The 27,995-nt window shown below is 53.2% G+C and overlaps 1 protein-coding gene across 1 annotated transcript; it reads right to left on the reverse strand.

The window, feature by feature from the left end:
* Window positions 1-371: 371 nt before the first annotated feature.
* Window positions 372-27,873, reverse strand: TRAM2 (translocation associated membrane protein 2). Its single transcript, XM_082049516.1, has 11 exons — window positions 27,658-27,873; window positions 17,294-17,357; window positions 13,927-14,036; window positions 13,287-13,403; window positions 10,314-10,372; window positions 9,452-9,536; window positions 9,244-9,314; window positions 7,074-7,178; window positions 6,787-6,945; window positions 5,190-5,350; window positions 372-4,560 (listed from the first exon to the last, which is right to left on the reverse strand). The coding sequence occupies exons 1-11, from the start codon at window positions 27,775-27,777 to the stop codon at window positions 4,487-4,489; spliced, it is 1,125 nt and encodes a 374-aa protein (XP_081905642.1). The 5' UTR covers window positions 27,778-27,873; the 3' UTR covers window positions 372-4,486.
* Window positions 27,874-27,995: the final 122 nt, after the last annotated feature.

Raw genomic sequence — 27,995 nt, forward strand, 5'->3', positions numbered from 1 at the left:
ATGACGGTTGGATGTAGAAAAGTCCAAATCTGTTTTCTGCACATGCTACGCAACTGTAACCTAAAACTTGGCCCAATCGTGCAGCACGCCCAGCTGCAGAAAATCTGCATTTTAGCTCACCATAAAGTATTCACCTAAACCACACCAGATAAATCACATCCTCCAAACAGCCTCATCCTCCACTCCCAACGATAAGGCAAAGGCAGACACAGAAAACTCGCTCAGAAGCAGCTGAAATGTGAGAAGATGAAGCTCATCTGCGGGGAATATGACACGAGATGCTGAGGCAAAGAGAACGGGACAACCCACGGCGGCCGGCTTTGGAAATTCATTCAGCTTAGTGCAGCGATGAAGCATCGGGACGGCAGCGGTGGAAGAATCTACGCCTTTTATTGCTTTATTTCAGAAAAATACTTCTTGTCGAGTTTATCACAAAAACACACATAACAACAAACAACAACAAAATCCGTACAAAAACTGAAGTGACGGGAAGAATGAAACAAACGGGATAAAAATATCAGACTGTTACTTTCCCCCCCACCCCCCCCCAAAATTAGGAAATTTGCACTGAAGCATCAATATGGAAGAACAGAATTTTTCCTCAAATTCCTTTGAAGTTTGGTCTGGTGAGTTGAACACATTTGAAGGAAAACTACGTGCCTCTGGCTTTTCCAACTGCCAGCAAAACCCCACACAGCCCTGAGGTGAAATAACACAGTTTAAGTATAAAACCTACCAAATAAACCATCTATTACACGTTTGTGGAGTTCACCAGAAGGCTGGAAATCAAACCACATCATCTCCATCTCCTGTTGATGCAAATCAGGGTCCATCTACCCAGAGGGCAAGAGACAGAAGCTGCTGCAAACCCCACGCACTGGGGGAGCAAAGAGGCATCTTAGTGTGGTTATTCTTCCCTCCCACTGGGAAACCAACCAAAAATACATTATAAAATAGTGAGTGAAGGGTAAAGTGACCTACAAGGGGACTGGAACTTGTTTTCTTTACTACTAACCCAAACATGATGAGGAAGAAGAAAGAATTCTAAATAAACCAACGAAAAAACAACGCGACTGTAATGCCCCATAACGTAAGTCACTCAATATGTGAAATGCTACATCTGTTCTTCCTCCACCCCTTTCTCTTCCCAAGCCCATTCTAAGTATCTGAGACAAAAAGAGAGAACTACTGCTGGTATTTCACGGCTGTTCTAGGCCAGGGCAGGAGAATGCTACGCTCAACACCTCAAAATCACAGACTGCTCAATCCCTGACCTTCTCAGGTTGGATAATGGGTGCAGGCTACAAAAACAGCCTCAACCCCGCGGAAGAGCGCGAGCAATAGCATTATGCTGAAATTTCCATAGTCTGTAACACCTTCTGCACTGCGGTGGCCAAGAGCTGTTTGGGATGGATCTTTGGGGTTTTTCTATGCAGAAGACACAAGGCTTGAGAAGATGGGGCAAGAAGAGCATCCACTCAAAGAAAATGAGCATCTTTGTATGCAGATCGGTCAAGGCAAGACTTGACCGCCAAGGGTTTGCCATGAAAATGGTTCATCTGAGAAAAATAAAGCTCTTTGGGCTGAAGAGGAGGATTGTTCTGCTGAGAAATGACGCGGACGCAGCAGCGTTTATGGCAGGTTTGCAGATGAGGGACGGCGCTCGCATGACGAGACACAGACAAAGCGTGGAGTGGGGCTTTCAGACCTTCCAGCAAAGGATCAGCTCAAAAAACCAACGAAAATATAGACCCCCCAGGGATCCTGCCACACTTGGGCATGAAAGGAGGATGAGGATTTCTGAGGAGTAAAGACAGAGGGCAAAAAAAGCCCCATCATCTATAGGTTACAAACAAATAACACATGGAAATGCTCCCGAAACAAACTGTCCCTTTTACTGGTAGCTCTATCAAAAGGAAAACAGAAAAAACCCAACATGTAAATGTAGCATATGCTGTACATACGTTGTAAAGAGGGAGGGCGCTCAGCTACTCCTATAGGACACAGATCAAGCGTACAAAAGGCTATAACATAAGGCACTTGGGATATGAGGCGTAATTATAATTAGCTCCTTGATGAAGACGCGGGATTGTGCAAGTGGCAGAGCTGCCTGAAGCCCAGCGGGCAGGAGAAGGATAGTTCAGCAGCCACTTTTTGGGGCCGTGGATGGCTGGAAAGAGGCAGCAGAAAGGTAAAAACCTCTCACACTAAATCCTTTCCACATCCTTCCTAATGTAAAGCTCTTTACCCCACCCTCATCGTGTTGCTGCCTCCGAGCCAAAATCAGTATTATCTACCCAGCAAGGGCTATGAGGAGCAATCACAGAGACCACTGAAGGCTCTCCTCCAACGTTTTCTTCCTTGGTTCCCCTAAAAAAGGGGGAATCCATGTCCTGGCATCCTGTTGACGTCTCGTTTGGGACTCAGGGGTCACGGGGATGGAGGAACGAGTGGAATTTGACCAACCGTCCTCATGTCCCTGCGTGTTTTCTCTCTGCGGTGCCCAGCGTTAGCTGCGCCTCAACAAGGAGAGAGGGAGGAAGGGACAAAAGACGCCTACAGGAGGAAAAATACCCAACCGAACTCAAAGATGGGCAGAAAATCAACTGTCACTCGTGCCTCAAAATGCGAGTGATACGAAGGACTGCGCCGGCCTCACGGTGGAATTGCACTCGCAGGGAGCCCGAGCTGAGCTGCCCAAGGCTCCGCGAGGAGCGGAGCGAGGATTAGGGTGAGGAGCAGAGTGAGGATCAGGGTGAGTATCAGGGCGAGGAGCAAAGAGAGGAAGAAAGAGAGGACCACGCACTTCCCTGGTCCGTGGGGAAGGTGGATCTCGCGTACGGAAGAGCGACCGCAGCTCCTCGCACCTTGCGCCCCTCTTCTCGCCCGGCCCAGGGAGCAGCCGCCGCTTGGGCAGAGCGCAACTAACGCTCCAGCGGGTTTGCTGCATGAGAGGCACCAACAGCAAAACCAGCCACAGAAACCGCCCCCGAGGGAGTGGAGGTGTGAGAGGCACCTATCTGCCACACATTACCACTGGTGCACAGCACCCCAAAGAACGTCAGCGATCTGGTGCTGACCTCGTGGAGATGCTGCTCCCCAGCAAAGAGGCAAGAGGGGACCGAGCCGGTGGGATCTGGGGTTTCGCATGAACGTCCTGCCGGCTCATATGGGTGGCAGCGAGCAGGAGGCGAGGGGACAAGTGGTCTGCAGCAAGAGATGGCCTCTGAGGTAGATCTGAGACAACTCCACCTGCCAGTGGCTTTGCACCACAGCTCAGGCCGTTCCTAATGTGAGAGCTGCTCCTGCAGCCCCAGCTTCCTTCCCTGTCATCCCATTCACAGCTCGGAAAGGGATGAAGGGTTAAAGTTTTTTGTGAAGAAACCCTGCATTTGATAGCACCTTGGGTGGATACAAGCTCTGTATCCTTCGGAAATGAGGAGCGAAGCTGGCGGCTGCCGATGGCACAGCTGCACTGGTACGGTGGGGATGAGAGGAGCACAGTCCCATTGATGCAAAACCCTTTAGCAGCAGCCGGTCTGCTCATTCAGATGTGGCCAAGAGCCGCGAGAACACCGAGTCCATGGGCACACACAAGCCAGCAAAGGGCTGACGGAAGCCAGGCCAGGACTCGAGGGTTCAGACAGACCTGAGAACGCTGCTGCTCTCAAGCCCACCTCTTGGGCTGGGAGGTCTGGAAGAACTCACCTCCTGCAGCCAAAAGGGTTAAGAGGGACCCAGTTGTACCAGAAGAGCTTGGAGGTGGGTCCGAAGTGAAGAAGGAAATTCCCTCCCTCCTCTGCTGCCCGGCTCGCCAAAATTAATTCAAAACTGAGGGCTGGAGGGACTCCACTAAACCAGAAATCCAGCATGAGACAAGACATGGTTGTGGTTCCTCCCTCAGCCCCTGGTCTCTATCTGCAGCCCTTGCTGGCCAGACGTGCCCACGAGAGGCAACCTGCACCCCTGAGCACCCCAGAGCACCCCGAGCCTCAGGGTCACAGCCCCATCGCATCCCCCAGAGCCTGTTCCCAAAACAGCCTTAAAGCTGCTCTGGCCCTTTACACAGGGGCTCAGGGAAGCACCATGAAGGGAGGGGAGGAACATGCTGTATAAAAAAAAAAAAAAAAAAAGAAAAAATTATTTGGAACCGTCTACCATGCATTTGTAACAAAAGTCCAAAATAACCAAACACTAAAATAGGAAAGAAAAAAATTGCACGCTGATTTACAGTGAAATAGAGGAAAAGAAAAGCCAGGAGTGTTGGAAAAGGCTCCTATGAGGGGAAGGGTGAAGGGGAAAAAGGACCTTTTTGGTTTTATTGCAAATGGTTCAAGAGAGTAAGACAGAAAGGGAGGAGAGCGAGAGACACCTTGGGAAGACGACCGGTTTCCTCGCCGCTCAAGGTGCCGCTTGTGAGGGCCGGGAGGAGGGGCTGCTGCTTAGTCCCGGTATCTCACCCTCCTCCCCAGACCAGCCCTTGCTTCTATGGCGATTTCAACTTCTTGGTCCGCGGCGAGGTGCCGTTCTCTGCTTTCACCACTCCGTTTTCATGGTAACCTGGGGACAGAGAGAAAAACTTTGTGCCTTGCACAGACCAAAACTTTAACTCTCTTGGGACTGGCCTATAGAATCATATAATAGTTTGGGTTGGATGGGACCTTCAAAGCTCCCCCAGTGCCACCTCTGCCATGAGCAGGGACATCTTCACCAGCTCAGGTTGCTCAGAGCCCCGTCCAGCCTGGCCTGGGATGTCTCCAGGGATGGTTCATCCACCACCTCTCTGGCCAACCTGGGACAGGCTTTCACCACCCTCAGTGCAAACAATTTCTTCCTCATGTCTAACCTGAATCTCCCCTCTTTTAGTTTAAAACTATCACCCCTTGTCCTATCACAACAGGCCCTGCTAACAAGTCCATCCCCATCTTTCTTATCATCCCCTTTTAAGTCCGGAAAGGCCGCACTAAGGTCTCCCCGAGCTTCTCTTCTCCAGCTGAACACCCAGCTCTCCCAGCCCGTCCCACAGCAGAGCTGTGCAGACATGGATAAAACCATCGTCATAGGATGATCCCACTGGGGACCCGCACGCTCAGTGCGGAGGGACAGGAGGTTCCACCACAGTACCACCTGCATGGGGACGCTGACCCGCAGCAGTGGTGCAAGCGCAGCCACACTGGCCCAGCACTCACCCGAGTCCCTCTTGGGCGGCTTTGTGGGCTGCCTGGTGGCAGCGGCTCGCTTCCGACTGCTCTGCTCGTTCCAGTACTCCCGCCAGCGCCGCAGCTGCAAGTGGATGAAGCGCCACATCACCGAGGCCTGGAAGAGGCACACCAACAGCAGCACACTCATTCTGGTGGGGCGGAGAAGAGGCAGGCTGAGAACAGGGCAGCGCGGCCACCACCAGCACAGATCCCACCCGCACACAACGTCCCCTGGGCGGCTGCACTGGGAGCTGCAGCAGGTGCTGTCCCCACAGCCACCACAGAACCATCTTGCTTGGAAGAGACTCTCAAGATAATCGAGACAAATTATTAACCCACCCCTGGCACTGCCCCATGTCCCTGAAAACCTCATCTACATCTGTTCAACCCTCCAGGGATGGTGACTCCACCACTGCCCTGGGCAGCCTGTTCCAATGCCCGACAGCCCTTTGGGGAAGAAATTGTTCCCCACATCCAACTTCAACCTCCCCTGGCGCAACTTGAGGCCGTTTCCTCTGCTCCTGCCGCTTGTTCCTGGGGAGCAGAGCCCGACCCCCCCTGGCTCCAAGCTCCTTTCAGGCAGTTCAGAGATCAGAAGGTCTCCCCTCAGCTCCTGTTCTGCAGCTGAACCCCCCAGGTCCCTCAGCCACTCCCACCACACTTGAGGACACCTCTGCTTTCTGCCATATCCCAAGCTCAAGGCAGCCAATTCCCTTTCCCTCCCCACCATAAAGCTCTCGGGTGCTCAGGGCACTGCAGAGTCTTAACACTTTAGGGCAGGAATGGATGAATAGGATCATCTCAGCCACCAACGCCCAAACCACAGTCTCCACAGTCTAGATAAAATGTCTCCAGCTGCTCTGCAAGACTAAAACGTGGATGTGGTTGGAAGGGAACTGAGGAATTCCCCATCCCCCAAATCCTCAGGCCTGCCAGTCCACAGCTCCAAAAAGCTGGGGAGTGACCAGGTACCTATCTTAAGAACTTCTGAGCTGAACCTACAGCTGCTGTGGGTGCAAAAGGCTCCCCGTGTTGACAGACCAGACCGCAAGGCATGAGGAACCCATCCCATCCTCTGCCTTCCACGTCAACAGGCAGCAAAACACGTCCAAGCAGAAGGGAAAGCTCCTTTTCATTGACCACAGCCATGTAAGCACAGTCACAGGTGCAGAAGGGAAAGCCCGCGAGCCTTTCTCTAAGACAGGCTTGTGCTTTACAACTTCACTCAATTAACAAATTATTGGCTGCGTTTTGCCTCCTGTTGTGGCTCCACAGCATCCTCGCTCCCTCCACACTAAGTCCTTCATAGAATCATAGAATGGTTTGGGTTGAAGGGACCTTCAAAGCTCATCTGGTCCAACCCCTGCCATGAGCAGGGACATCTTCACCAGCTCAGGTTGCTCAGAGCCCCGTCCAGCCTGGCCTGGGATGTCTCCAGGCATGGTTCATCCACCACCTCTCTGCCCAACCTGGGCTCTCACCACTCAAGGAACCTGGATCAGATCCCCACTGACATTCCCGAACCCAGCCAAAACCACCTTGGGCTAACACAAACCAAGGAAGACACAGCAGGGAACATTCCTACCTGAAGAGGATGTTGTTGAAGAGAAAGCTGAAGAAGTTCCCCCTCTCGGGGTCAAGAGGCTGGCTCTCCACCCGCGGCAGCCCGAAGCCCATGACCAGGATGTACAAGGTGAGGGTGAAGAGCCTGGTGACCACGAACACAACAGCCCAGACATTAAACCTGCGGGAGGACAAGCAGAGGTGTCAGCAGGAGCAGCACGGACCTGGAAGGTGAGAACGAGCCACTCTTGTGCCGATGGCTTCTCCCGGGCACCGGAGTGGGGAACCATGGCCAGTGTGGCTACTTACAGCTTCTCGTTGTTCTCATCTGTGAAGTAGACCAGCCGGGCCATGTGGAAGAAGAATTCAGCTAAGTACTGTAACAGCAAAAGGATCAGCCCCAGGCGGGTTAGGCTAGGGGAGAAGAGAAAACAAGCATCACTGGGCTGGTCAACCTCAGTCCTCCAGATCACAGAGTCACAGAATGTCAGGTTTTGGAAGGGACCTAGAAAGCTCATCCAGTGCAATCGCCCCGCCGGATCAGGAACACCCAGATGAGGTTACACAGGAAGGTGTCCAGGCGGGTTGGAATGTCTGCAGAGAAGGAGACTCCACATCCTCCCTGGGCAGCCTGGGCCAGGCTCTGACACCCTCACCGGGAACAAGTTTCTTCTCAAATTTAAGTAGAACCTCCTGTTCTCCTGGATATTAGGAACAATTTCTTCATGGAAAGGGATGTTGGGCATTGGAACAGGCTGCCCAGGGCAGTGGTGGAGTCACCATCCCTGGAGGGTTGAACAGACGGAAATGAAGTTCTTAGGGACATGGGGTAGTGACAGTGTCAGGTTAATGATCTTGATGGTCTCTTCCAACCAAAATGATTCTGTGATTCTTTACTCCCTTCAAAAGCCCTGCTGAGGCTCCCCAGGTTTGCACCCATTACCCCTTGTCCTATCATTGGTTGTCACCCAGAAGAGCCTGGCTCCATCCTCCTGACACCCACCCTTTATATATTTGCAAACATTAATAAGGTCACCCCTCAGGCTCCTCCTCTCCAAGCTCCAGAGCTCCAGCTCCCTCAGCCTTTCCTCACACGGGAGATGCTCCACTCCCTTCAGCATCTTGGTGGCTGCGCTGGACTCTCTCCAGCAGTTCCCTGTCCTTCTGGAACTGAGGGGCCACAACTGGACACAATATTCCAGGTGTGGTCTCCCCAGGGCAGAGTAGAGGGGCAGGAGAACCTCTCTGACCTACTGAACACCCCCCTTCTAATCCACCCCAGGTACCATTGGCCTTCCTGGCCACAAGGGCCCAGTGCTGGCTCAAGGTAATCCTGCTGTCCCCAGGACCCCCAGGTCCCTTTCCCCTACACTGCTCTCTAACAGGTCATTCCCCAACTTATACTGGAAGATCCAGCATCTCTGCCATTCCAGCGCTGCAGCAAGTGCCAGCTCAAAGCCAGACATCCCGCAGCAGTGGGGCAGGATTGTGATGGGGCAATCCCCAGAACATCGGGCCAGACATGAGGAAGAAATTGTTTACAGTGAGGGTGGTGAGAGCCTGTCCCAGGTTGGCCAGAGAGGTGGTGGATGAACCATCCCTGGAGACATCCCAGGCCAGGCTGGACAGGGCTCTGAGCAACCTGAGCCGGTGAAGATGTCCCTGCTCATGGCAGGGGTGGCACTGGATGAGCTTGGAAGGTCCCTTCCCATAGAAACTATTGTATGACTCTGTGATCAAACAGCCCAAAGCAGCAGCAGAGCTGGGATGCGTGCGACACAAAGCCCTAACCTGGCCTTGCTGCTCCATGCACACAGTCAGAGGCAGGATAAGAGTTTTCCTGCCCACGTTGCACTGGGACAACACCCCAGCTTGCTTCCCACACCCAGGGGATTTGCACCATCAGCCTGTGTTTTGGGTCCCCGGTTAACATTTGCTTTGCAATGCCCTGTCAGCAGAGACTGCCTGCACATGCGCGTGACATCGCTGAACCCCCTCAAAATCAGCTTTGTGGGTCCGTGAGAACTGTTTGACTAAGGGCCTGCAGTTGGGAGGTCAACTTCAATACCATCTGCTTTTTAAATGCTTGTTCTATTGCTTGCTACTTGGGAAAAATTAAAAATAAAAACCAGTAGGATGAGAAGGAATGGCCTCAAGTTGAGCTAGGGAAGGTTTAGATTGGATATTAGGAACAATTTCTTCATGGAAAGGGATGTTGGGCATTGGAACAGGCTGCTCAGGGCAGTGGTGGAGTCACCATCCCTGGAGGGTTGAACAGATGGAGATGAAGTTCTTAGGGACATGGGGTAGTGACAGTGTCAGGTTAATGATCTTGATGGTCTCTTCCAACCAAAATGATTCTGTGATTCTTTACCCCCTTCAAAAGCCCTGCTGAGGCTCCCCAGGTGACTCGCACCACAGAGGGACGCGCTCAGTGCCGTCAGTGCCGCGGGACACACTGTCGAAGCAGCCAACTCACTTGAGGAGGTAGGCGCCGGCGATGTGCAGTAGGTAGAGTGCGATGCAGCGCAGCTGGCGCGGAATCTCCTCCTGGCAGGGGCAAAAAGACGCGTTAGCCCATCGCACCTCTCCGCCCGCCCTCTTGCGACGTGTGTGTTCCCCAAAGCCGGTGGGCCCACCACCTCAAGCATCCCCAGGGCGCATGGGAGCACCCACCTGGCTCTCACCTTGCGAACTTTTTGGAAGTAGAGCTCCGGCAGGGCATGCAGCCAGTACGCCAGCTGGCACAGGTAGAAGAACTTCACCTGGAACCTGAAATGCATGGATGAGCTGTTTGAGCTGGTCTGGGCCACGGTGTGACCCTGAGGACACAGGCACCAGGCAACCCCAGCACTGCTTCAAAGCCACGGGATTTGGTTTTAAACTAAAAGAGGAGAGATTCAGGCCAGACATGAGGAAGAAATTGTTTGCACTGAGGGTGGTGAGAGCCTGTCCCAGGTTGGGCAGAGAGGTGGTGGATGAACCATCCCTGGAGACATCCCAGGCCAGGCTGGACGGGGCTCTGAGCAACCTGAGCTGGTGAAGATGTCCCTGCTCATGGCAGGGGTGGCACTGGGGGGCTAGGAAGTTCCCTTCAACCCAAACTATTCTATGACTCTATAATTTAGGAGGCATCATTTCTGGGCTGAAATGACATGTTGAACCAAGCTATCCATACCCAGATGTTTGTGCTACGGTCTCCACACCCTCAACAAACCTCACTCTTGCAAAAACCCAAGAAGGGAGGATTATCCCCCACTTCGTTTGTCCAAAGAAAAATCAACAGCAATAGCGACTTGCCCAAAGTGATGCAGGCAGGATGAGTAACCAAGCCCACAGGACCTTCCTCGCAGCAGAATCCCCCTGTGAACACCCTCCCCAGGGCCACAGAATGAGGTATCCCCCACCTCCTGGGGTCCCGGTGCAGCATCCTTGCAGCAGGGTGCACGCAAAGGGCGCTGCGCTGTCAGCACCTGCTCCCCGCCACAGGGAAAAGCCAGAGAGAGGAAGCGGTCAGCCCAAGAACAAAATGCCCTTGTGAGTGCTTACGGAAGATAAACGTGCGGGTAGTTTTCCCACAGACTCCGGGGGTTTGATATGTATCCTTCCTGAAAAAGAGAAGAGACGTGAGCATTCAGCAAAACAAACAGGCAGCACGTGGTTATGATGGGGAGGGCTAATGCTACACAGAAATTAGGAACTGGGGGTGACACTCGGGTCCTTTCAGCCTCCATTAAAACCATGTCCCCTGCAAGAGCCAAGGCTGAGCTCCCCAAAGCTCCACCGCTGTCAGGGGTCTCTAGCACCCTGCTCAAGTTTCACAAGAGCCCCGCATTTGGGGGCTGAAGGCTTCTTGCCTGGTTGCACAGGAGGTCCTGAGTTCAGGAGAGGTTGTTTTGGAGTTTGGGCAACGCAGGAGGGATGTTCCCCTGGCATCAGTACGGGCTGAGGATGGAGAGCAGCCCCCAGGAGAAGGACTTGGGGTGCTGGGGGGTGAAAGATTGGACATGAGCTGGCAATGTGCACTTGCAGCCCAGAGGCCAATTGTATCCTGGGTTGCATCACAAGGAGCGTGAGCAGCAGGTTCAGGTTGGTGATTCTGCCCCTCTGCTCCACTCCCCCTGCAGTGCTGGTCCAGCTCTGGGTCCTCAGCACAGGACACACATGGACCTGCTGGAGAGGGGCCAGAGGAGCCCCAGAAATGATCTGAGGCTGGAACAGCTCTGCTGGAGGACAGGCTGAGAGAGTTGGGTGTTCAGCTGGAGAAGAGAAGCTCCAGGGAGACCTTAGTGTGGCCTTTCCATACGTAAAAGGGACCCATAAGATGGATGGGGACAGGCTTTTGAGCAGGGCCTGTTGTGATAGGACAAGGGGTGATGGTTTAAATCTAAAGGAGGGAGGTTCAAGCCAAACATGAGGAAGAAATTGTTTGTGCTGAGGGTGGTGAGAGCCTGTCCCAGGTTGGGCAGAGAGGTGGTGGATGAACCATCCCTGGAGACATCCTGGGCCAGGCTGGATGAGGTTCTGAGCAACCTGAGCTGGTGAAGATGTCCCTGCTCATGGCAGGGGTGGCACTGGGGGAGCTTTGAAGTTCCCTTCAATCAAACCATTCTATGACTCTATGGAGGTGTGGGGTGAGATGCCTGTAGCTCCAGGTAACTGTCTGCATGGACTGGGGAAGCTTACTCCTCACTGGCATTTTCAGCCCCAGTATCACACAAAAATAAGCACTTCTGAAGAGAAAGGGGAACAGAAAACACCTACAAAACTAATATACGCTGCATAGTTTAATTTTCCACCTGCCTGCATTTGTCTTCAGCCTCGTGTCTTACGCTTGCAGGGCACATTGCCGGACGGGGCTCCCTCCTTGTTCCGCACTTGCACAGCTCCTGCCACACAGGTGCCACCTTGGGCTTTGCAAAGAGATGCTGGCACAGGGAATTCATCCTGCCCAGCCCCTCCCTGCCACCATCATCCATGCCCTGCCTGCCCTGAGCCCTTCGTTTCTGCGGGGGGAGGCCAGGGGACACACAAATTCTGCCAAAGGTGACCTGCTCTGCACACGTGGGGCAGCTGGGCAGCACAGCAACGTGGGTTGGCACAGGAGGCCACAGCCCTACAACTGGTGACGGACGCGTCTGCACAGGGCGAGGGCAGCTCAAACACAGTGTCACTGACTGTTTTTCGAAGCTTCCCTCCCCACAGGGCAGGAGCAGCACCAGCAGATCCCAGAAATCGGATCTGCCACATGGCTGACACGCCAGAGGCTGTGCTGCCATCCAGAGACTTGGACAGGCTGGAGAGTCGGGTGGGGAAAAATTTAATGAAATATAACAAGGGCAAGTGTAGAGTCTTGAATCTGGGCAGGAACAACCCCAGGTTCCAGTATAAGCTGGGGAATGACCTGTTAGAGGGCAGTGTGGGGGAAAGGGACCTGGGGTCCTGGGAACAGCAGGATGACCATGAGCCAGCACTGGGCCCTTGTGGCCAGGAAGGCCAATGGTACCTGGGGTGGATTAGAAGGGGGTGGTCAGTAGGTCAGAGAGGTTCTCCTGCCCCTCTGCTCTGCCCTGGGGAGACCACACCTGGAATCTTGTGTCCAGTTGTGGCCCCTCAGTTCCAGAAGGACAGGGAACTGCTGGAGAGAGTCCAGTGCAGCCCCCAAGATGCTGCAGGGAGTGGAGCATCTCCCGTGTGAGGAAAGGCTGAGAGAGCTGGGGCTCTGGAGCTGGACAAGAGGAGACTGAGGGGTGACTCATTCACGGTGATCAATATGGAAAGGGTGAGTGTCAGGAGGATGGAGCCAGGCTCTTCTGGGTGACAACCAATGATAGGACAAGGGGTAATGGGTGCAAACTGGAACACAGGAGGTTCTACTTAAATTTGAGAAGAAACTTGTTCCTGGTGAGGGTGGCAGAGCCTGGCCCAGGCTGCCCAGGGAGGTTGTGGAGTCTCCTTCTCTGCAGACATTCAAACCCTCCTGGACACCTTCCTGTGTAACCTCATCTGGGTGTTCCTGCTCCGGCGGGGGGATTGCACTGGATGAGCTTTCCAGGTCCCTTCCAATCCCTGACATTCTGGGATTCTGTGATCTGCTGGCTGGACCCCCTGGGCAGCAATGAGGGGATGTGTTCCTTTGACGTACCACAAACAGGGACCACAAAGTCCGCCTGTTAGCCCCACAACCCTGCAAAGGGCATCCTAAAACCCCAAAACCCTGAACAACAACAAGGACGAAAATAAAGTGGCTGAGAAAGATGGCAGGTCTTGGAACAGCAGATGGAGATGACGGGGTCAGGCAAAATGTCTGGGGTCCAGCGCCAAAAATATTTCATGAAGCAGGAGAAGCGTCTCCCCAAACTGCTGGAAAAACCCACCATACTTGAGAACTAATCTTGACTGAAATGTGCCCATCTTGGCCCGGGGGTTGGGTGAGGACTCTGCTGCCGTTGGGGTTTTGTGCTCCAGAAACCACAATTCCCACACGGAAAAGCCAAAAGGCCGTCCAGCCCCGTTCCTCACCGTCACCACGACGTACAGGCACCAAACCATGGAGGTGAGGTGGAAGGCGACCAGCTGGCCCGATTCGTTGAACTTGCTGTGTTTGACCTTGGAGAGATGGAGCCGCCTGTTGATTTTCTGCGATGGTGCAGAGAGAAAAGGAAAATAAAACATCAACCAGTGGGTCAACAACTCTCCATCCTCCTCCCCATCCCAACCAGCCCCCAGAGATGAATCTTGATGATCTTGAGAGTCTTGTCCAACCAAAACGATTCTATGAATTGTTTTGGTTGGACAAGATTCTCAAGGTCATCAAGTCCAACCATAAACCTCACGCTGTCACTAAACCATGTCCCTAAGAACCTCATCTCAGTGTCTTTTAAACCCTCCAGGGCTGGTGACTCCACCACCTGTTCCAATGCCCAACAAACCTTTCTAGAAATAATTTTTCCCTAATATTCAATCTAAACCTTCCTGGCACAAGCTGACGCTGCTTCCTCTCATCCTATAGCTTGTTACTTGTGAGAAGAGACCAACCCCCTCCACAGAGGCTCACTCATCACCAGCTCGACCCCCAGACCAGCATTTAACTGCAGCAGGACCACATCCCCCTATGGTACTTGAGATATTTCGGTGACTTGGGACACCCAACATCACTCACATCCAGAGCATACTCCTGCACCACCGCGTGCAGGATGATGGCGATGAAGATGTAGAAGAGTATGGTGACCAGATCCTTCGGCCCGTAGTGATACTGGACCAGCTCCCCATCTGTAAGAGACCGAACGCTGGGTCAAATCCCCATGATCCAAATGACTCAAGGGTTAGTGGGGAGAGGCTATTCCCAACATGCAGCTTGGATGCAAAGAGAGGTTGTGCCAGTGGCTCTGGTTGGGGTTAGGAAGAGCGTGGTTAGCAGGTCAAGGGAGGCTGTCTCCTGGGGAGGCCCCATCTGGAGTTGTGTGTCCAGTTCTGGGCACCTCAGCTGAAGAAGGACAAAGGAATTACTGGAGGGAGTCCAGCGGAGGGACATAAAGATGCTGAGGGGTCTGGAGCATCTTTGTGATGAGGAGACTGAGAGAGCTGGGGCTGTTCAGCTGGAGAAGAGAAGCTGAGAGGGATTAATTATAAGTTGGGGAATGACCTATTAGAGTTCAGTGTAGGGGAAAGGGACCTGACATTCTGGGATTCTGTGATCTGATCAATGGGATCAATATGTCAGGGTGGGTGTCAGAGGATGGACCAGACTCTGTTCAGTGGTGCCCATTGACATGATGAGGGGCAATGGGCACAGACTGAAACACAGGAGGGTCCATCTGAACATGAGGAGAAACTTCTTTGCTGGGAGGTGCCAGAGCCTGGCCCAGGCTGCCCAGAGCGGGTGTGGAGTCTCCTTCTCTGAGACATTCAAACCCGCCTGGACTGACCTGTGTGATCTGCTCTGGTGACCCTGCGTGAGCAGCTGGGTTGGACTGGATGATCTCCAGAGGTCCCTTCATCCACAACCAGTCTATGACTTTGTGATCCTCCAACACTGAGTCTCTCATATTCACTCCCAAAGCTGCTGGAGCAGGACTCAGCTGCCCAAATGCAGACAATTTGCACTGTTAAAGAGATCTGAAACAGCGGCACATCGCTGGCGGATGAGAAATAGAACCCATGGGATGCCTTGCTCTTCTGCAGCAACAGGAGACCCAACAGCAACCAAAATACCCAAGACATCTGCATTTAGGCAACTATTTGCAGCCCTACAGCATATGGGGAAGCAGCAGAGTCGGGAAAGCTGCTGTCCCCATGGCTCGGTGCAGAGAGCATTGCAATGGGAAGCTCAGCCCACCCCAACTACGCTCTCCCTCACCCTGATCCATCCCCCACTAATATCACCGCTAGGAAGTGGCTTGTCTGTCACTGGCCCTGCTTACCCTCGAACTAAGCTGCAGTCCAGATTTCTAAGATGTGAGCTACGTGAATGAGATTTGAACAGGATTTATGAAAACCCCTGGCGTAAGGATGTGGAAACACCAGGTCCTTAGGAGCCACACCGGCTGTGCAAACCATGACGCTGCCTGTGTCACAGAGCTCATAACTCCAGTATAAGATAAAAGAACTGCAAAACTAAAGGAAATAACATTATAGAATCATTGAATCATTTTTGTTGGAAGAGACCCTCATGATCATCAAGTCCAACCATTAACCCAACACTGGAACTAACCCATGTCCCTGAGAACCTCATCTACATCTGTTCAACCCTCCAGGGATGGTGACTCCAGCACTGCCCTGGGCAGCCTGTTCCAATGCCCCACAGCCCTTTGGGGAAGAAATTGTTCCCCACATCCAACCTCAACCTCCCCTGGCGCAACTTGAGGCCGTTTCCTCTGCTCCTGCCGCTTGTTCCTGGGGAGCAGAGCCCGACCCCCCTGGCTCCAAGCTCCTTTCAGGCAGTTCAGAGATCAGAAGGTCTCCCCTCAGCCCCTGTTCTCCAGCTGAACCCCCCAGGTCCCTCAGCCGCTCCCATCACACTTGTGCTCCAGCCCCTCACCAGCTCCGTTCCCTTCTCTCAACTCGCTCCAGCACCTCAAGGCCTTTCTTGAGCCCTCAGGTGATTTTGCTGCCCCTGACGCTGCCATTTTGTGTGTGAGGTGATCCCGCCACCCCTGGGGCTGCCGTTTTGAGCCCTGAGGTGATTCTGATGCCCCTGATGCTGCCATTTTGTGCGCTGAGCTGAGGGGCCCAGAACTGCCCCCAGCATTTGCATTTTGGCCTCCCCAGGTCCCAGCACAGGGACGGTCACTGCCCTGGGCCTGCTGGCCACACCAGTGCTGGTACAAGCCAGGATGCTGGTGGCCTCTTGGCCATCTGGGCACACATGGGCTCATGTTCAACCGCTGTCACCAACATCCCTGGGGCCTTTTCCACTGGGCACTTTCCAGCCGCTTTTACCCGAGCCTGTAGCGTTCATGGGGTCGTTGTGACCCAAGTGCAGGACCTGGCACTTGGTCTTGTTAAACCTCAGACAACTGGCCTCAGCACAATGATCCAGATCCCTCTGTATGGCCATCCTGCCCTCCAGCACATCAACACTCCCACTCAACCTGGTGTCATCTGCAAACTCACTGGGGGTGCCCTCGATCCTACATCAATACCTAATACCTGGTCCCGGCAAGAGCGTTGTGTGTAGTTGTGTGTCCCCTTGAGATTTCTGGTAACAGGGAAGAATAAATCCCTTGGCACCAAGGCAGAAGTCATCTGCACTGTGCCACAAGTAAGCACGCACCATGATTTAATCTGGAAGCTGGATGATGTCTTCAGCCATTAAATTCAAATATTTTAAAGGCAGAGCTTTCATCTCCCGTGTGTCTGCCTCATCCTGGATCCACCAATCCAAACAACCTGCTCTTCCCTTGATGATCATTCAAATGCTTCTAATTAACTGCAGTTTTGTGCCACCATGCCAGGCTCTGTGCCACGGGCGTTTGGCAGTTCCTGGCTCCAAGGCTTTATCCAAAACCCCTCGTTCTGCTCCCAAACCAGTGCCCAGATTTCTGCCCGTCCTGGAGGGGCTCTCAGCTAGGAACAGAGCAACTAGAACCCAAAATACAAACTGGGGCACATCCTCTGGTCCATCGGGCTCGGACCTGCAGCAGCATGGAGTCTCCTTGAATTATTCTCCATATGCATCAGGACCACAAGCTGCTTCCAGCAGGGATGCCGTGCACCACCTGCATCTCTGCACTCTCACCTCGTCCCATCCCCGATAAATAGAGTGAGACAGCAATCACCTGCGCGGCTCCCGCCACTTACACAGAGTTAAATCCCTCCTGCTCCCAGGCAGGGCACAGAGCAATCAGGACATGCAATCGGGCCATCTGATCCTGCTGACCAGGTTTGGAGGAGAATCCTTGCCCTGCAAATCACACCGAGCGGCCTGACCATGGCAGGAAACCCTAAAAAAGCACTGGCAGACACAAACAGAATGCTCTGAGCCTCTCAAACTTCGCTTTTCCCCCTTCTATTTCAGCATCTCTTACCTGCTGTAGGCACGCTGACGTTATACTGAGGTAAGATAAACAGGAAGGCAGTCTTGGCTGTAACCTGGCAAAGACACAGAGGAGAGAAAAAAATCAAAATCAGTTGTTAAATTCATTCCTCTGCCACTATTTATTCCCCTTTCTGACATCGCTGGGAAAGGCAAAGCATCCAGGGAGATGCACCTTTCAGCAAGGGGATTGCTAGGGAAGCAGTGTGCCCAAAGGGACTTGGGGTTTGAGGAGAAAGGGTTGGATAAAAGAGGGAGAAACCTGGAAAAGCAATGCAGCTGGAAAAGCCACCAGTTAAGCTGATGCTCGGGGTGAGCATCCCTCCATAGCATGGACCATCACCACCAGGCAAAGTGACAGGGGAAGGTCCCTGCTCTCCCTTGGGGTGAGCATCCCTCCATGGCATGGACCATCATCACCAGGCAAGGTGACAGGGGAAGGTTCCCGCTTCCCCTTGGGTGATCATCCCTCCATGGCATGGACCATCGTCACCAGCGACCTGCTGTTTGGGGGACACTGGGAGCATGGCCCAGAGAGACCTTTGTGTTAATTAAAACCATCCCTCATTTCCATTCACTCCGGGAGCTCGGGCTGGGTAGAAATGACAACATCCAGCACCTGAGCGAGCTCGGTGGCTTCGAAGCCCCATAGGTTTTGTATTTAGCCCCTGCACCTTTGCAGAGACGCTTCTAGTAATAAGAGCTCTTGGATGGGTGAAGCTGGACCCCTCTAGAGACCACACACTATCCCAGGCTGGCCAGAGAGGTGGTGGATGAACCATTCCTGGAGACATCCCAGGCCAGGCTGGACGGGGCTCTGAGCAACCTGGGCTGGTGAAGATGTCCCTGCTCATGGCAGGGGTGGGATTAGATGAGCTGTGAAGGTCCCTCCCAACCCTATGACTCCATGATCCCATCTTGCTGCATCTCCAGGACACCCCAAAGCAGCATCTCTGAGACTGACGACCCTCTGAGCTGGGTCCACAGCAAAATACCTGATGTCAACCTCTGTCCATGCCCCCATCCCATCCTACCCTGCACTGGCAGCTGATCATAAGAGATTTTTACCTTTCTGACAGCTCCTCAGCCACCCTCCCAACGTTTTGCACACACCCAGCTTCCTAAGAACCAGTCCCCCCAAAAAACTCGCATGCCCATCAAACACTGATGGAGATGAGCCGCATTTCACGCAGATGGAGCTGCGACTGTTTCAGAGCTATGAAAACCACAGCTGGAAATATTGCTGCACATGCTGCAGGACAGAGCTGCCAGGGGACACGGGGGTTTTGCCAAGTGCTCCCGTCCCACCCCCGCGAGCGCTCAGGAACCGGCTGGTGGCTCCGCTGGACAACAGCAAACTCTGCAGCCTGTTCTCATGATCTTTAAGGATTATTATTATTGTTTTCCACTTAAATAAAGAAATCCCATCTGTTGTGCTCTGTTTGTGGAGGAACAGAGATGTGAGAAGCGCTCTGCCGACTTCCCTTGAGAAATAGAAGCTCACTGTATGTCCTGCCTTTGGGCCCTTACTGTTGTGGAAGGAAAAGGAAGATCTGTTCCTTCTGCAGCAATTGCACTGACAAAACATGTGTTCAACCACTGCACAGTACAACTTTCCATCCTGTTATATGCACTATTGCCTTCCTTTATTGCTACAGTATCTCATTACCTTTCCAATCTAAAAAATTCAGTCTAGCTTTTCCATTGGAAAGAAACGTTCGCTTCTAATATAGTTGCTGACTTCTTTCCTCCCTAGCAAATTGTTCTGTCTCTCACTGTGTTCTGACCTTAGGCTGGTGAGGTCTGCAAGCCTCTGCAGTGGTGGCGAAAGCGGCACATTCACAGTGCTGAGGTCTGAGCTGGCACTGGGTAACTGACCACAGGCAGCGTTTGCGGCTGTAATGGACAAGGCGCATCGCCCGGCCTCATGCTGCCTTAGGGAGACGCTGAGCTCCTGCCAACCTGGCTGGCTACGAAAAGCAAAGTTGCTTCATCCCAGAGTGGTACAGCATAACCAGACCCAGACTTTACATCCAAACCTCCTCGCAAGCCAGCGCAGGGAATGAAACAACCACACAATGCCGCAGGGACAGGCGGACGCGTGGGGATGCGCTGACGGCGGCAGGTGCTGAAGGTTTTGATACAGGGAATTAATAATTAACTAATTAACACTGAAAGAACTAACACTTAAAGACTTCAAGAGCCAACAGTGAGCTAACCCTTAACCCACATCGCTATTGCCTAGTCTTGCTTCGCTTTGTGTAACTTATTGTACAAGAAACAGGAGCTTGCTGACGCCTTGCGAAGATAATAATCCTTGGGTGCATCCTTGGTGCATCCTGGGGTGAACTAGATAACAGAAACTTGGGCACAGGAGATATGCCAGTTTAACCAACCCAGCAGTTTGAGTCCAACCAACTCATCACACTGACCAAAGGTGCCGTGCACAGAGAAGAGGACCCAGGGTCACGATCACTGCACAGCTGCAACCAGGAGGAGCCGGAGGTGGAGACCATGGCAATGGGCTCCTGAACTCATTGTAATAAGAACCGCCTTCTCGGGGACAGGTTACAAATATGTACAAGCCTTCCCAGAACTTTCATGAATATGTAACACTTTACTGCATTTAACCAAGCTCACAGCTACTGAAAATTTACACACGACTTGGGCGGAGTTATCCCCCGTGTGTCCGGCGCTGTACTACATACCTTCTTTACAACCTCAAGGGTTGTAAGGTCATTTCCGCGCCTCAGTTTTACATCCTGGCTGATGGCTGCAAACAAGAGATCACCTCCAGGTGAAGTCTCCTAACCCGCTGGACAGGCCACAAGCCACACTTGTGGGTCTGAGAAAATGACCCTGGAGCATCTCTGGGTGCGGAGAAATTCCCTCACGGTGCTCAGCCCCAACACGGCTTGCAAGGACTCTCCTGTTCTTCTTACCTAGAGGGCCTGGCAGGAAGGTCTCCCCCATCCGCTCAAGGGTCAACCAATGTTTTGTCCCATCTCCACATGGGGAAAAATTTGATGAAATACAACCATGGAAAGTGTAGAGTCTTACATCTGGGCAGGAACAACCCCAGGTTCCAGTATAAGCTGGGGAATTACCTATTAGAGAGCAGTGTAGGGGAAAGGGACCTGGGGTCCTGGGGACAGCAGGGTAACCATGAGCCAGCACTGGGCCCTTGTGGCCAGGAAGGCCAATGGCACCTGGGGTGGATTAGAAGGGGGGTGGTGAGTGGGTCAGAGAGGTTCTCCTGCCCCTCTACTCTGCCCTGGGGAGACCACATCTGGAATATTGTGTCCAGTTCTGGGCCCCTCAGTTCCAGAAGGACAGGGAACTGCTGGAGAGAGTCCAGCTCAGGGCAACAAAGATGCTGAAGGGAGTGGAGCATCTCCTGTGTGAGGAAAGGCTGAGAGAGCTGGGGCTCTTGAGCTTGGAGGAGACTGAGGGGTGACTCATTCATGGTGATCAATATGGAAAGGGTGGGTGTCAGGAGGATGAAGCCAGGCTCTTCTGGGTGACAACCAGTGATAGGACAAAGGGTAACAGGTTCAAACTGGAACACAAGAGGTTCCACTTAAATACAAGAAAAAACTTCTTCCCAGCAGAGCCTGGCCCAGGCTGCCCAGGGGGGTTGTGGAGTCTCCTTCTCTGCAGACATTCAAACCCGCCTGGACACCTTCCTGTGTAACCTCATCTGGGTGTTCCTGCTCCATGGGGGGATTGCACTGGATGAGCTTTCCAGGTCCCTTCCAACCCCTGACGTTCTGGGATTCTGTGATCTGCCTTTGCTTCCCACTGGCCACCAGGAGCTCCGGTGCCACCTCTGCTTTCCTCTACCTTTCGTTAGAGAGGCAGTGGGTTGTTTCCTAAAGCTTGCGTAAAATGTTTTACAGCCTAAGATAAATGTGACTGCCTGGATGCAGACAGGCTCCTGACAGACCAGTTTCCAAAGACAAACTACCTCTCTGCTCCATCTGATGGATAAGGCCCCAGCACACACCTGCAGCCCTTCACTAAGGGCCACAGCAGCATCTCCAGGGGCCAAATCTGAACCGTTGGGTTCCTCATCCACCTCCGGACATCTCACACACCTTACATCTCCTCTCAGGTATCAAAGGCGTCGTTTCTCCTGCAAGAGGTCAGGAGATGTTCACACTGACCATGAAAACACTGGAACACGTGCGGGATATCATTCCCACACACACTCCTGTGGGCACCAGCAGGACTTCAATGGCCAAGGCAGCATCTTCAGATAGGCTTTCAAGGCCTCAAACAACCGGTTGCATCTCATTTTGTGAGCGTTTTTACACCTCCACGCTTTCTTCATTGCAATTGCATGAGAAACCCAGACCAGCACACCCATTGTCCAGCTTAGCTCTGTCCTCCGAGACCCACCATGGTCCTGATCACACCGCAAACCCCTGTCACCTCTACCTCCTTGCAACCACTGTGAGGACATCTCAGTTCAGATAGGAAAAGAGTTGTGGTTCCCAGCGGCCGAGGCTGATGGAGCATGAAACCTACAGGAGAAACCAGCTTGAGCAGGACAAAGGTGACATCCCTTCATCCTTGGAGGTGAAGGACACCAGTGACATCTTTCCAGGCTTGAAGGTGAAGGACAACCTGCAGACCCACAGAGGGACTTGCATCCTTTTGCTGTTGCTCACAACACGACCCTGACCTGTGGAGGGATAAGTGACTTGACCAACGTCATAGCTGAATTCCAGCACGTGAACATCAGGCTCCATAATGCCACACTGCAGCAGTAACCACGACAGCATCCCCTCCACCCTGTCAACGCAAGCACCATCAGTGCACCCATTGCTGTTTCACAGAATCATTTTGGTTGGAAGAGACCCTCAAGATCAAGTCCAACCATTATAACACTGGCACTAAACCACGTCCCTGAGAACCTCATCTATGTGTCTGTTCAATCCTCCAGGGATGGTGACTCCACCACTGCCCTGGGCAGCCTGTTCCAATACCCGACAGCCCTTTGGGGAATAATTTTTTCCTAATACCCAATCTAAACCCATCACACTTGTGCTCTAGCCCCTTCCCCAGCTCCGTTCCCTTCTCCCAACTTGCTCCAGCACCTCAAGGGCTTTATTGGCATGAGGGGCCCAGAACTGATCCCAGGATTAGAGATGCTATACGCCAGTGCTATAGAGCCCTGCATAACATATAGAGACAGAACCACCATGGAGCAGCTTAAGCCTCCTAGCAAACAGGACACACCTGAACCACGACCTCCAGCAATGGCACCTCCAGCAGAAACCAGGTTTCCTCGGCTCGGGAAGAAGCCACGAGCACTGGCGACGGTAAAGCTTTAGAGCTCACATAGAGGAGAAGTTTGCAATGGGAAGAGCAACATGGGGATCATTCAGAGGCACAAGATGCTCGCTGTCTGTTTGCTCCGATACAAGGTGCTGGTACGGGAAAGGAAGTGCCAGGAAAAGCTGCTGCAGGCAGCGACACAACTGGGGCTCTCTAGATATTATTACACTTTTTGGTTATGCTGTGAGGCCAGCTCCTCAAGCTGCTGGCTTTCCCCCTTTATCTCCAGCTTTCTCTCTGCTCCCCAATAACACAGCGACCGGAAAAATTCACACCCCTATCAGCTTGGAGTTTGTTGCCTACTACAAAACAGCCAAGTTCCCCTCAGTCTCTTTAGAAGATGCTGGGTTCTTTTCCCCACCACATAAGAGTCCAAATCGAAGTCCCAATTCCACTTTTGCAGGCATGTAAGTGGCTTTTAGAACCATAGTACAGTTTGGGCAGGAAGGGACCTTCAAAGTTCACTTAGTCCAACCCTGGCATAATGTCTCCCCCAAAATCCACCCGCTGCACCTCTCAACCCCTGGTGTTTTCAGGAGCGAGGGCTCATTTTTGAGCATCCTTCCCAGGGGTACCAGGTCACTCTCAGAAACCCAGTTCCCTTCCCCAAAGCCTCAGCCCGGTGGGATTTGCAGGATTCGTGCTGTTTTCCCCCCGTTCGGTGCCCCCGTGGTCCTGCCTGGGTTAAAACAGCTTCGGAGGAAGGAAGCAGGGGAGGCTTGGGGGAGTTTCTGCTGTCTGAGCCGCGAAAACATCTCCAGGGCTTGAAAAACAACTCTAATTGAAGATAAAACGCTGTCCGAAGGCTTTTCTCACAACTCAGGTTTTTGCTTTTTCCCCCACCAGCCAGAGCGTTGACTGAAAGAAAAACCCGTTGATGCACGGTATGGATTGACACAGGCTCTATAAGTAAACTGAAGGCCAAACTTTGGACCAAAGCCCTTAAAAGCAAACAGCCCCTCCGCTCATCCCCCAGCGCTACGCAATTATCACTGCCTTGTTTATTCGCTTTTTAAAAGCAAACCTAAATTCTGCTTGTTTTCTTCCCTGCCATGCTCTCCCTGAACTATCGGGCCCTCAAGCTGCTCACACGCCTCGGCTTCAACATCTGGCAGAAACCTGGGGGAGGCAGAAACACAACTTGTTGTCCCTCGTTAGCGATGGGAAGGCTGTAATTTTTACAGAGTGCTACAGAGGAGACCAGGGCGGGGAAAATATATTTAGCAGGAAGCCTGGAAATAGCAGCTCATTCGTCAGCTGCCTTCGTTTGAGTGTCACAACGTGGGGTTTGGGAGACCGTGACTCACTGCCGGGCTCTCCGTAAAGAGGAAAGCCCAGCAAGGGCACGGCAACTCTTATAATATAATATTTTATAACTTTATTTCCATCACTCCATGCATAGACATCAGGACCTGGTGTCTGTTTTGTCACAGCCAGTTCTGGCATAAAGGAGAAGACTGAGCCTCAGCTTCCCCATCATACACAGGTCACAACAGCAGACCCCATCTAATACAGAAAACCCAAAACCAGCGAGGTCATCCCAAACTCAACCCGCACGGAGGCGCCTGACACAGGCGACCAGGCAGCTGCAGGTTAAACCCAGCCTAAGCTTGGCTTCATTCTTCTGCAAAGAGGGTAGACGATGATATGCAAAGTGATTTCTGAGTGGGGATCGTGAGCACCTGTTTCACATGGGAAGGCAGAAAACAGGACAAGGGGTGATGGTTTTAAACTAAAAGAGGGAGATTCAGGCCAGACATGAGGAACAATTTTTTTTACATTGATGGTGGTGAGAGCCTGGTCCAGGTTGGCCAGAGAGGTGGGCAAGATTTCAACTTGATGACTGTCCTGGTTTTGTTAAAAACAAGTTTCTCTTTTAGTGAATTTGCCTGTCAGCTAAAGCTTTCAGATTAGCTGCGTTTTCCTGGAAAACCAGATACACATTTTGGTAGACACAGCAATGGAATGCAGGGTTATGATAAGGATGGATGCACATCTCGTGAGAGGGGCAACAAGAAACAGGTGACTAGAAACTGACCAATGGAGTACAACATCCCATTCACGTGAATACTTCATATAAAAGTGGGAGACACGAGGATCTCGTCCCTTTTCCTTATGGCGACATTAGGAGAGGACCTTGCGAGTCGTCCCTGTGAACTGAGGCCTAGTGAGAGACTGAATCCAGCTCCGGTTGGCTGCAGAGTCCAGTCCAGGACTTCGGCTGCTGGCTCTGCAGTTGCCGGGACTTTCAAGATCGGTTTTGTGTATTTTGTACTATTTTCCTCTATTTTATCAGCAGCATTAGTAAAACATTTTTAATTTTTCCAACTCTCTTCTCTCTGTCCTTCTTTCCCTCCCGATCACCTGTAATTAGTGGGAAGGGGGCAGAGTGGGTTAACGATACATCTGCAACAGTTTTATTGTCACCCCGCAATCAAAACCTCGACACTGATCCTTGTGAGTCCCTCCAACTCAAGACATTCTGTATTCTATGAAGCAGTGGGCTTCCCACCACAAGCAACACTTGGATCACCTAAAACGTGTGCACAACACTCAAATAATCGAGTCCAACACGCCCATAACACCTGCGAGCAGCTTCACACCACGTGCCTCCACATCCCCTTCCTGGAGCCGGCGCGGTGCTAATGGCACGTCGAATAATGTCGGGCATCAAATAAGGTGTGAACGGTAACTCCATTGCGACTGGTAACTCCATCGTGACCGGTACCTGCTCTACGCTGCGGAGAAATTACTGGGCTGGCGGATGGAGCCCATTGATTGATTTGGATGGGGAGGAGGTTGAGCACCCAAAAGGATGCTCAGCGTGCACCTCGTGCCGCGCTTGGGCAGGGTGTAAGAGTCAGTTTTGAAGTTGCACTTTGAGATCAAGGTCAATGAACCATCATGAGTCCATCACTGAATGGACCGTGACAGAGGGGTAGACCCGCGGTGGCCCCTCAAGCATCCCCACGAGCGCAGCGCCAGAGAAAACTGCCATGGACCGCCTGGGAAAAGGTTAAAAATCCAATCTGAGCCTCCCCAAAGAAACCTCCCCTGCAGGAAACAGCCCATTGTGAGCACGATTCGGCCATTTCCGCGTTTCCATGGCCGTTGGGGAAGGTGGGAGCCTGGCAGTGCGGTGGGGATCAGGATGAGGAGAAGGGACAGACATGTCCTGCCCAGCAGCGCAGACGAGGTGCCGAAAACGCATCAAAAGGCAGAAATACCCAAGCTGCCACCAATACTCACCACAGAGGTGGTACAGGTGGGCATGGGTGGTTTGGAAGCCTGGGGAAGAGCAGAGGTTGACTCCCCCTCCAGGGAGAAAGAAACCAGAAGGAATAAATAAAATAATGATTTTAGAAAATACACAAGGACCAAAAGTGTTGTCCCAAACTCCATGCAAAGGGGCAGATGCTGCCCAACAGGGATGCAGCTGGATGATGAAGAGGGAGGAGTGCCAAAACCCATCCCGGCACGACGAGCACCATCCCCTGAATCCAGGAAATTGCTCCCTCTCAACAACCAGAGATTTAATTAAAAGACATTATTAAAAAAATGAGAAACGCCACCAAACCATCCCTGCTGCTACCTCCACAGGGGGGGTTTAAACACACTGCATTTCAAAAACAGCCTCTGAGCATCACGTCGACCAAAAGCCCGGGTACCACCTCACCTGGATGGGGGTTCCCCGCACACAACCACAGGCACCAGCAGCCCGCAAAACCAGCTGCGGGGACAAACCCAGCTGGAGAGACACAACCTCAGCGACTTGTTTTATTTTAAAGCACGACTAGGAAACTTGCAGCCCAACTTCGCAGCATTTGCATGTGGTTTTGGAACACAGCTGGCCCTTTCGGGTTCGTTTTGAAACTTTTATGACCCTTAAATAAATATATATACATGCATAAGGGTATCAAAGGGGCTTTGTGCACTAGAAGCGACCTGTGTATTTAATGCATTTGCAGAAAAAAGGAAAAAAAAAGAAGGCCGGGGGGGTATGAATAAAAAGGGGGGTGCGACCAGGAGGGTGTTAAGGAACTGGGTTTCCTCCTCCCGCGATTTGCTGCAGAAGGAGTTTTTCCTCCCCCGGCCGCCCCTTTCCCATCCGGATTCGCTTTGAAACGTGGCACTGCGCTCCAGGGGAGGGCTTGTGCGGGGGAAACGAGGGGGGTCCGATCCGGCCGAGGTGCCCCCGAGCCCAAGCGAAGCTCCGTGGTGGTGCTGGTGGCCTCCAACCCTCCCCATCTCCCCCCCCGAACGAGGAAAGGAAAACAGCAAGCGGGGGAGAAGGAGCCGGAGAAGGGGAGAGCGGCATTCCCGACACGGTTCGCACGGAACTGGGACGGCCCGGCTGGGCGAAGCTTTCCCGGGGAGGAGCAGAGGCTGCATCTGGGGATGGAGCGCGATGGGGAACGGCCAAGGAGCCACTGGCGTCCGGACGAGGCCCAGGAGCCCCCCCCGGGTGCTCGTCCCACGGTGCTGCGGAGAAAATACCTGGAAAACGGCTGATATTTAAAAAAAAAGGGGGGGAAAAAAACACACACCCCCCGCTTTGCAATAGCTGGAAGTATCAGCGAGGGGTTGACTTCTGCCTGCACCCCTGGGTGCTCGGGAAGTGGTGCGGGGCACGGACCGTCCCCAAAAGCGGCGGAGGGTGTGCAGAAAAAGGGGGTTCAGCACCCCCTGTGCTCTCCCTTCCCACCCCGAGCAGGGCTGGGGGGGCAGAAGGATGTGTCGCCCCAAGAACCAGCACTGTGCTGGGATTTCCTTTTTTGGGGGAGACGCCTCTTTGCTGATGGAAGAGAGAGAGGGAATGAATGGGGTGGCACCCCCCACACCCCGAGCGGGACGGGGTCACCTCGCTGGGGTGCAGCGCCCTGGACACCCTCTGAGCCAAAGCAGCGCTTGTCGGGGGGGGCACCAAAGTTTGGGGCGCGCGGACCGCAGCGGCGGGGACACAAAGAGCCGGTCCCGGGAGCGCTGTGCAGGAGGGGCGGCGGGGGGTCTCACCTCGAACATGAGCGCGATGAGGACGCTGAGCACCAGGCAGAAGCCGATGTCGGCGTGGTTATGGATCAGGAACTCCTGGCTGAACAGCGGGTGGCTCTTGGCCCGCCGGCGGAACGCCATGGCCGGGCCGGACCCGAGCGCAGCGGAGCCGCCCCGCCGAAAACTTACCCGGGCCCGCGGAACTTCGCCGAGCCGCCGCGGCCCCGCGCAGGCGCCGCCCGCATGGCCCCGCCCCGGCCCCGCCCCGCCAGCCGGGACACCGCCCCGCCGACCGTGGCCCCCCCGCCAACCGGGACACCGCCAGCCGGGACACCGCCCGGCCAACCGGGACCCCCTCG

This window comes from Streptopelia decaocto (assembly GCF_964273445.1).
Source record: "Streptopelia decaocto genome assembly, chromosome: 3".
NCBI classification, from domain to species: Eukaryota; Metazoa; Chordata; class Aves; order Columbiformes; family Columbidae; genus Streptopelia; species Streptopelia decaocto.

What these genes read in the sequence shown, in the direction of transcription:
- TRAM2 (XM_082049516.1), bottom strand. Translation starts at nt 27,777, where the DNA reads ATGGCGTTCCGCCGGCGGGCCAAGAGCCACCCGCTGTTCAGCCAGGAG. An exon ending in CGTCAGCGTGCCTACAGCAG is followed by an intron (nt 14,037 to 17,293) that starts GTAAGAGATGCT and finishes GGTCTCTTACAG; the next exon opens with ATGGGGAGCTGGTCCAGTAT. An exon ending in GCCTGTACGTCGTGGTGACG is followed by an intron (nt 10,373 to 13,286) that starts GTGAGGAACGGG and finishes TCTCTTTTTCAG; the next exon opens with GAAGGATACATATCAAACCC.